Source organism: Carlito syrichta, unplaced genomic scaffold, assembly GCF_000164805.1.
Source record: "Carlito syrichta isolate Samal-C Ts95f unplaced genomic scaffold, Tarsius_syrichta-2.0.1 Scaffold309274, whole genome shotgun sequence".
NCBI lineage: Eukaryota > Metazoa > Chordata > Mammalia > Primates > Tarsiidae > Carlito > Carlito syrichta.
Window position 1 is genome coordinate 72245 of NW_007253370.1, and position 10101 is coordinate 82345.

The 10101-nt window shown below is 46.4% G+C and overlaps 1 protein-coding gene across 1 annotated transcript in view; it reads left to right on the forward strand.

The window, feature by feature from the left end:
• The first annotated feature begins 5069 nt into the window (after positions 1-5069).
• Positions 5070-10101, forward strand: part of CDC6 (cell division cycle 6) — a 15239-nt gene continuing 10207 nt past the window's right edge. The window contains 7 exon segments of the mRNA XM_008067044.2: positions 5070-5247; positions 7516-7644; positions 7647-7796; positions 7922-8121; positions 8372-8547; positions 9194-9300; positions 9772-9911. Of these exon segments, the coding sequence (XP_008065235.1) occupies positions 5070-5247; positions 7516-7644; positions 7647-7796; positions 7922-8121; positions 8372-8547; positions 9194-9300; positions 9772-9911 (1080 nt within the window).

A 10101-nucleotide genomic window follows, 5' to 3' on the forward strand; every position in this document is an offset into this window, starting at 1 on the left:
CCTGTAATCCCAGTGCTTTGGGAGGCCGAGGTGAGTGGATTGCCTGAGCCCGCGGGTTCAAAACCCGCCCTGGCAACTTGGCAAGACCTCATCTCTACAATAAAAAAAGAGAGAAAAAAATCAGCTGGGCGTGGTAGCGCGTGCCTGTAATTCCGGCTACTCAGAAGGCTGAAGCAGAATGATCACCAGAGCCCAGCGGGTCGAGGCTGCGGTGGCTGGGAGTGGCCACTGCACTCCAGTCTGGGCGATGGAGTGAGACTCTAACTCAAAAAAAAAAAAACAAGTGTCAACCTCAGGATCCTGACCACTCCAGAGGATAACTGGGGAAATGCTTTGCTTCTGACATCACTGGAGTCCAGTCTGGATCGTTTTTTACACATAATTGAATTCGTTCTCCACCCTATATTGAGGGGTGTGAAATTTAAAGAACTATATACTGTTTAACCACATAAAAGTGGTTTGTGCAAAGGGTGGATGTCCACTTGGCAAGAATGTCCTTTCCATTTGTTAATTCAGTGTTTATTGCATACTTTACGCTGTAACAGCCATCGACAATATGAAGATGAGTAAGACAGGGTCTTTTTTTTGAGATGGGATCTTGCTATGTTGCCCAGGTTGGACTCAACTCCTGGGCTCAAGGCATCCTTCTTCCTCAACCTCTCAAGTAATAGATTAAGGTGTGTGCCACCACACCTGGCTAAGGTATGTCTTTGGCTTTAATGAGCTCATAGTCTAGCAGAAGACTTCAAGACACTAGGAGAAACCTGTGCAGGATACTCAAAGGCTTTATAGGAAGAAGGGAAGAAGGATGGCGAGTGGCTTTGCAGACAGAAAACAGCAAGAACAAAGGCACAGAAGCAGCAAACAGTATGATGGTGTGTGCATCATGTTACCAGAGGATCATTAACAGTGGAAAGGGGACTGGGCTCGGTGGCTCAGCCTGTCATCCCGCGCTTTGGGAGGCCAAGTTGAGTGGATTGCCTGAGCCCACCTGAGCCACCTGGGCAACTTGGTGAGACCTCATTTCTACAATAAATCAAAAAAATTATCCGGCTGTGGTAGCGCGTGCTTGTAGTTCCAGCTACTTGGAAGGCTGAGGCGGAAGGATCAGCGGAGCCCAGCAGGTTGAGGCTGCAGTGGCCGGGAGCAGCCACTGCATTCCAATCTGGGCGACAGAGTGAGACTCCAGCTCAAAAAAAAAAAAAAAAAATAGTGGAAAGGGAGCTGGGCTCGGTGGCTCAGCCTGTAATCCCGCACTTTGGGAGGCTGAGGTGAGTGGATTGCCTGAGCCTGTGGGTTTGAGACCCACCTGGGCAACTTGGCGAGACCTCATCTCTACAATAAATCAAAAATTAGCCGGGCGTGGTAGTGTGCACCTGTAGTTCCAGCTGCTTGGAAAGCTGAGGCGGAAGGATCGCCAGAGCCCAGCAGGTCGAGGCTGCGGTGGCCGGGAGCGGCCACTGTACTCCAGTCTGGGTGATAGAGTGAGATTCCAACTCAAAAAATAAAAATAAAAAATAGTGGAAAGGGAAAGCTTCAAGCAGCCTTTTATAGACCTTTCAGTCCTGACATTCTTGATTCCTGACATATCTGCTTCCATGGTGGTCATTTATTCTTGTAAGCTTTTCTTGGTGGTTTCATAGGCTCCAATAAGCATGTTAAGAACTCATAGCTCTCTCTGTTCTCTCTATCCTACAGTAACTGAGGTAGATTGTTCATCACTATCCTTTAATGCTAGTTGGGCACACATTACCATTCCAGGTTAGTAGTGGCAGTTTTTTGGTGCCTAGGTTGTAAAAGTGAACAGTGAAGGGTGCTTCCTGGGTTCTACTAAGAGATCAGAAACATCATCTGGTAAAAGCCTCCATTGTATATTATACTTTTTCCATTCATGACAGCCCGTTCTCTTCACTTGTGTAGTTTGCAGCTGCTAAAAATTCTTCCCAAAATGTACTCTACCATGTCTTCCTGTTTAAAACCTACGTCTGTCTGTCTCCCAGTGATTAAGTGGTCAACAGTTTGATTTTCTGTCAGACTTCCAGCTCTTCCACTTACTAGTTGTGTGGGCTTGGGTGAGTTTACTCACCTCCCCCCACTTTGGTTTCCTCATTTGTAAGACGGAAATAATACCAACTTTGTGGGGGTGCTTAGTAAGAATAAGGTGATGTAGGGAAAATACTGAGCTCATTCCCTGACGTACACTTAAGCACTCAAGATTGGCTCTTCTATATGAACTAAGTACGTACAATTAACTGAGGATGTTACTTGTTTTCCTATTTCTTAGCTCTATGGCTCTATTTTATTTGCTATTGGAGGGTAAAAGATAAATGTTTACTGTCACCTAGAATTGGGTTCTGGCTTTTAGGAATCTGAGGCTTGGATGGGTTATTAGCTTTGGAAGCTGGCCTCCAAGTTACTGCTCTAATTTATACTTTTCATTAAAAGCTCAGCTTGCCTCTTCTGCAGCTGTCTTCCCTGGCCTTGAAACCCTAGTGTTTAGCTATAAAAGACTTTAAAATTAACAGGCCGTAATTCACTCCCCACAATGTGTGCATTAATGCTAAGAAGGTGCACAGAACACAAAATTCTCTCCTTGAACAAAATGAAAGGTTGGCCCTATTTCTCACTTTTGGAGCACAAATCGAGATATTTCGATGAAGCATAGTTTGTTTTCTTTATACGGGTGCACAAAACTTTACCAGAAAAAACAATGGTTCAGATGTCAGTAGATCTGAGTCCTAGGCTCTCCCCAGTCACCATGGCGTGCACACATTTTCTTTGTGCCTTGCAGGGTTGAGTATTAATTAGGCGAGTATCGCGCCTAGCATCATACCAGGCATACAGAACCGCCCAAAAAACGGAAGGTATGTAGTAGATCTGAAAACCCAGCCCATCAGGAAAATGAAAACGGGTTCGTTCGGCCATAAGAAGGGGCAATCGCATCTTTTTGTTTGTTTGTTTTGAGTTGGAATCTCACTCTGTCACCCAGACTGGAGTTCAGTGGCCGCTTCCGGCCACGCAGCCTCGACCTGCTGGGCTCCGGTGATCCTTCCGCCTCAGCCTTCCAAGTAGCTGGAATTTATTGTAGAGATGAGGTCTTGCCAAGTTGGCCAGGCGGGTCTCGAACCCGCGGGCTCAGGCAATCCACTCATCTCAGCCTCCCAAAGCGTGGGATTACAGGCTGAGCCACCGAGCCCGGCTTTTTTATTTTTTTATGATTATTTTTTGAGTTGGTGACTCACTCTGTCGCCCAGACTGGAGTGCAGTGGCCGCTCCCGGCCACCGCAGCCTCGACCTGCTGGGCTCCGGCGATCCTTCCGCCTCAGCCTTCCGAGTAGCCGGAATTACAGGCATGCGCTACCACGCCCGGCTGATTTTTTGATGTATTGTAGAGATGCGGTCCCGCCAAGTTGCTCAGGCGGGTCTCGACCCGGTGGGCTCAGGCAATCCACTCACCTCGGCCTCCCAAAGGCGCGGGATTACAGGCTGAGCCACCGAGCCCGGCTGACAATCGCATCTTGCTACTTGACACCTTCGGTGGAAAGAAGAGCGAGGAAGTAGAGTCGCCTGGGGGTAAACACTACACCTCCCACCGTGCTTTGCGGCGGGGCCGGCGGGCTTTACCCATAGTCGCCCCAGCCGCCATCGCGCGTCTTACCATCTAGGCCCCGGATGCAGATGCCCGCCCCACTCAGTGGGCGTGGCCTCGCAGTGGCGCTGAGACTCGGGGCGTTCTCATTGGCTATGGGTCTTCCGGCTGGATTGGACGCAAGGGAAGGGGCGGTGGTCAAGGCGAGAGGCTCCGCGGCAATAGCCAATCGGCAGCGAAGCCGGTCTGTGGCGCGAGGCGGGAACGCTGTGGTTGTGCAGATTTGGCGCGAGCGCGGCTGGAGGTGGCTGCTGGTGCGTAGTTAGTGTTTTCAGGAGCTTGTGGTGGCGAGTCTCTGAGACCGTGTGTGAGAGACGGAGCTGTACTGAGGTAACGCAGACCTGGGAGAAAAGGTAGGAAGGAGAGGCCTGCCCGGAAAGGCTTAGGGTCTGGGAGCTGGGTGAGGACGGGGGCGCGAGCCGCAGGTTCCGTTGAGGCCGGAGGGGAAGGAAGAGGAAAACCGAGCCCACCGGAGGTCAGAGGTCGGGTCAGGGGTGAGGATGTGCGCCCACGGAGGAGTTCCGGCAGTTGTACGTGGTGCGAAAGAGCTGAAAGTTGTAGGAAGGAGAAGTCCCGGGTCGGGGACTGAGTGCCGGGGCAGAGGGAAGACGGAGCTGCAGGTGGGGGCTGGGCGATGACTAGGATAAGCCGGTGACACAGGTGTCCCGCGGGTCCGGAGTGAGGGCAGTGAAGTCCTGTAAGGACTCGGTCAGATGACTCATAGTGCATCGTTCCATTGGTTAAGATCTTGGGCTCTGGCGCCGGAATGCCTGGGGCTAAATCCCTGATTTTCCGTGTGCATCCTAGTTTTTTGTTTGTTTTTGAGTCGAAGTCTCACTCCGTCACCCAGGGTGAAGTGCAGTGGCACGCTCACGGCCACCGCAGCCTCGACCTGCTGGGCTCAGGCAATTCTTCAGCCTCAGCCTTCCAAATAGCTGGAAACACAGGCGCGTATCACCACGCCCGGCTAGTTTTGGGATTTATTTTAGAGACGAGGTCTCGCCAAGTTGCCCAGGCTGGTGTCAAACCCCTGGACTCAGATAATCCTCTTGCCTCCGCCTCCAAAAGTGCTGGGATGACAGGAGTGAGCCACTGCACCCGGCCTGTACATCTTAGTTATCTTATCTTCAGAACAGAGGATAGCAGCAGTACCCACCTCCAAGGTGGCTGTAAAATGTAAATGAATTGACGGGTAAAGTGCTCATAACAGGGTCTTACACATAGTAAGGAAGTAGGTGGTGACAAGTTAGCTGCTATTGTATGGATTGGTACTTGAAGCAGAACTGAGTGCTAAAATACTGTCATAATTTACTTATGAAATGCTGATTATCTGTATGAATAAATTCTATATGATTTTCCCTGCACTTTTACCTACTGACCGACTGTTCTGTTATTTTTTGTGTCCAGCTGTGTTGCCATCATGCCTCAAACTCGATCTCAGGCACAGGCTGCAATCAGTTTCCCAAAGAAGAAGCCACCTCGGACATTGAAGAAAACTAAAAATACTGGTGATACCAAACTAGAGTCAACAAATATCCAAAGTGTACCCTGTTCTCCCCGTGTAAAAATCCTGCCTCTCAGCCCCAGAAAACGTCTGGGTAAGCTATCCATTGTATAATATACTTTTTGACTAGTAGCGCTTGACCTTTTTTTTTTTGAGTCGGAGTTTTCACTCTGTTGCCCAGGCTCGAGTGCAGTGGCACACAGCTCATGGCTGCGGTAGCCTCCACCTGCTGAGCTCAGGTGATCGTTCTGCCTCAGCCTTCCAAGTAGCTGGAACTACAGGCATGTGTCACCCGGACCAGCTAATTTTTTGATTTGTTGTAGACACAAGGTCTTATCATGTTGCCCTGGCTGGTTTTGAACCCTCGGGCTCAGGCAATCCTCTTGCCTCAGCCTCCCAAAGTGCTGGGATTATAGGTGTGAGCCACCACTCCCGGCTGACCTTTCTTTTCTTAACAAGATGCCTGTGCTTTCAAGGAACTTTCTAAGTTCAGGAAAGACTACTCTATTTATTTTAGTTATTTTCAGAATGGTTGCTAAGTGCTTACTGAACTACAGAGTTAAGCCACTTATTGAGATCACTTTCTGAACTGCTTAGTACGTCTGATCTTCAATTCCTTAATACTGAACTTAGTTCTGTCAGTGTTTTAAACGACCTTGCAGATGCATAGTATATGAAACTTGTCTCAAAAATTGTGAAATTGGCTGGGGGTGGTGGCTTATGCCTGTAAACCCAGCACTTTGGGAGATCAAGGCAGGAGGACTGCTTGAACAAAGGAGTTTAAGGCTAATTTGGGCAATATTGCAAGACCTCCTTTCTACAGATAATCATAATATTAGCCGGATGTGGCAGCATGAGCCTATAGTCTTCAACTACTTAGGAGACTGACGCAGGAGGATTGCTTCAACCTAGGAGGTCAGAGCTGCTGTGAGCTGTGATAGTGCCACTGCACTCCATTCTGGACAAGAATGAGACCCCCCAACTTAAAAAAAACAAAAAAACTTGGCCAGGTGCATGGTAGCTCACACCTGTAGTCCCAGCTACTCGGGAAGCTGAGGCGAGAGGATTACTGGAACCCAGAAAGTTGAGGCCATGGTGAGCCATATCAGGCCACTGCATTCCAACTTGGACAAGTCAGTGAGACTCTGACTCAAAAAAAAAAAAAGAAAAATTTGTGAAATTAAAAGAAACAGGTGACATTCTTGGTATTTGTGGTCCTTTCCTTGTTTTAGAATAGAAGTTGCCAATCCTTTACTGTCTTAGAGCATTTGTTTTTAATGGGAGGGTGGTTTGGCTGTAACTGGAGACATTTTTGGTTATTGCAGCTGAGGTTGTCATAGCTACTAGAATAGTGAGTGAAGGCCAGGGCTGCTGCTAAACATCCTACAATGCACAGGACAGCCCCTAACACGAAGAATTATTTGGTCCAAGATGTCAGTGGTGCCAAAGTTGAGAAACCTTTTTTAGAACAGTCACAAAATTTCATCCCACTAAAACCCATTTGATTTCTTTTTTGTTTTGTTTTGTCTTTTTTTCTTTTTTAGGGTTTTTTTGTTGTTATTGTTGGTTTTTTTTGAGTTGGAGTCTCACTCTGTCGCCCAGACTGGAGTGCAGTGGCCGCTCCCGGCCACCGCAGCCTTGACCTGCTGGGCTCCAGGGATCCTTCTGCCTCAGCCTTCCAAGTAGCTGGAACTACAGGTGCGCGCTACCATGCCCGGCTAATTTTTTGATTTATTGTAGAGATGAGGTCTTGCCAAGTTGCCCAGGCTGGTGTCAAACCTGTGGGCTCATGCAATTCTTTCACGTTGGCCTCCCAAAGTGCTGGGATTACAAGCTTGAGCCACTAGGCCGGCCACCCATTTGATTTCTACAAAATACAGTAGTCCCCCTTATCCACAGTGCATACATTACAAGACCCCTAGTGGATGCCTGAACTTGCAGATAGTTCTGAACTTTATGTATACTGTTTTTTTGATCTGCTAACCAAGTCAGCTCTAAGTGACTAATGGGCGGATAGCATATACAGTTTGGATACTTTGGACAAAGAGATGATTTATGTCCCAGGCAGGATGGTGCAAGATTCCATCAAGCTACTCTACAGTGTGCAATTTAAAACTTGTGAATTGTTTATTTCTGGAATTTTCCTTTTAATATTTTCAGACTGAACACTGCAGATAACGGAGATTACTGTAGTAAGATCAGTGGTGCCATCTGGTGACCAATATTTGCTTCTAGACAAAAAGACATTTTATTTTGGTGGTTCTGAGGTAGAAATTAATCTTTCTGGGAGAGACAGGTCTTTGCGAGTCTTTTTACTAGCCAGTGCTATCAATGACTACGTTTTGATTTTAATATGTTTTAGGTGATGACAACCTATGCAACACTCCCCATTTACCTCCCTGTTCTCCACCAAAGCAAGGCAAGAAAGAGAATGGTCCCCCTCGCTCACATACGCCTAAGGGACGAAGATTGATATTTGACAATCAGCTGACAACAAATCTCCTAGCAAAAAGGAACAAGCCAGAGTTCACCAAAACAAAACGCTTTCCTCTGCTCAAAAAAGTCAGGAGACCACGACAAATTCTGAGCTGGCATGTCCACTGGAAAAAGAATCTGCATGTATGAGACTATTCAAGCAAGAAGGTTTGTTCTTGCATGGCAGCTGTTAGTGCAGCTATTGTGACGAGGCTGATGACTCCAAATGAAACCCAGTGGGTCTTCTCAGTCACCTTCTGCTGTGTCTAATTGACCTTTTATATCTGGCACAGGCACTTGCTATCAACAAGCAAAGCTGGTCCTGAATACAGCTGTTCCAGATCGGCTGCCTGCCAGGGAAAAAGAGATGAATGTCATCAGAAATTTCCTGAGAGAACACATCTGTGGGAAAAAAGCTGGAAGTCTTTACCTTTCTGGTGCTCCTGGAACTGGAAAAACTGCCTGCTTAAGCCGAATTCTCCAAGACCTCAAGGTACATTGAGAGTCTGAATTATGATGCTCTTACTAAAGTGACACTTGGTTTTTAAGGGTTAAAAAAGAGTAGTCGTTTAGGACATTGAAGGTTTCCTCAAAATAAGACATTTGTAGTTTCATTGTATAAATCTTTTCAAGTGAAAGTAGAATTTTCTCCCCTACATGCTGTTAGCTCCTCAAAGATGTTTCAAGTTCTATCAAGTCTATCTGAGGCCAAAATAACTCCTATGTTTGTGGTTTTTTTCTAGAAGGAACTGAAAGGCTTTAAAACCATCATGCTGAATTGCATGTCCTTGAGGAGTGCCCAGGCTGTATTCCCAGCTATTGCTCAGGAGATTTGTCAGGAAGAAGCATCCAGGCCAGCTGGGAAGGACATGATGAGGAAATTGGAAAAACATATGACTGCAGAGAAAGGCCCTATGATGTAAGTATTGCTCCACTGCATGTTATTCTGTAGAAATCTGCAATGTCTGTTGCTCACAAAAAGAATAATTCATATATGTGCTCTATGAAGAGTAGTTACATAAACTTAAAGAAGAAAAATATACCTTCTAATTTTAAATTAAAGAAAGTGTTTTAGCTGGGCTTGGTGGCTCAGCCTATAATCCCGTGCCTTTGGGAGGCTGAGGTGAGTGGATTGCCTGAGCCCACGGGTTCGAGACCCGCCTGGGCAGCGAGACCTCATCTCTACAATAAATCAAAAAATCAGCTGGGCGCGGTAGTGCGCGCCTGTAATTCCGACTACTCGGAAGGCTGAGGTGGAAGGATTGCCGGAGCCCAGCAGGTCGAGGCTACAGTGGCCGGTAGCGGCCACTGCACTCCAGTCTGGGCGACAGAGTGACTCCAACTCAAAAAAAAAAGAAAGTGTTTTAAAACCAATAGCTTGAAAATACCAGGACATTATTTGTTTATGATGGGGGTATCCTCATAATCTATTCTAGAGATAGGACAGATTATGGTCTTCAAACTGGGCTTAGCTTTCAGGAATGTGACCTATAGTTAACCTAGAGCAAACAGATTGGAGGGTTAAGAAAGTGAGTATGGATGCTAACTGTTCTCTTTATATGTAGTGTGTTGGTATTGGACGAGATGGATCAACTGGACAGCAAAGGGCAGGATGTGTTGTACACACTGTTCGAATGGCCATGGCTGAGCAATTCTCGATTGGTGCTGATTGGTTAGTGCTTTATTGTTAATGCTACATGGTTCTAAAGTGTTCTTTTTTTAAAAAAAATCTATTCAGCTTATTTATTGCTTATTATTTTATCTTAAATAGGCTTTCTGCCTTCTTGTCAAAATAAGGAAATTACTATAAGATAGCAATTTTTATCTAAGGCAAATCAATTTTGTTAAGTCTGAATAGAAATGACATAATACTGCATTTCAGAGATAATAGATCTTTAGAGTATCTGGTCCTGCTTACCAGTGAATACTTCTAAACCTAACTTGAAAAGAACATTCTGTAATGACTATATCCATCTTACTTAATGGATAGCTCTTGTCTATTGGGATAGCGGGGAGGGCAAGTAGAAAGCAACAGTTGGACTGCTAGATTATAACTGGAGATTTTATTTAGCTTTTAGAAGATTTAGTTTTCCTTTTAGGATGATTTGACCAGTGATAATGATGTTATTTATCTCCTCCTTAGGTATTGCTAATACCCTGGATCTCACAGACAGAATTCTGCCTCGGCTTCAAGCTAGAGAAAAATATAAGCCACAGCTGTTGAACTTCCCACCTTATACCAGAAATCAGATAGCCACTATTTTGCAAGATCGACTTAATCAGGTGAGTGCCGATTACCTGTGCTAGAGAAACCTAGCAGTAGTACTAAAATGTTGTGCTTTTTCTTTTTTTGAGTTGGAGTCTCACTCTGTTGCCCAGACTAGAATCAGTGGCCGCTCCCAGCCACCGCAGCCTCGACCTGCTGGGCTCCGGCGATCCTTCCGCCTCAGCCTTCCAAGTAGCTGGAACTACC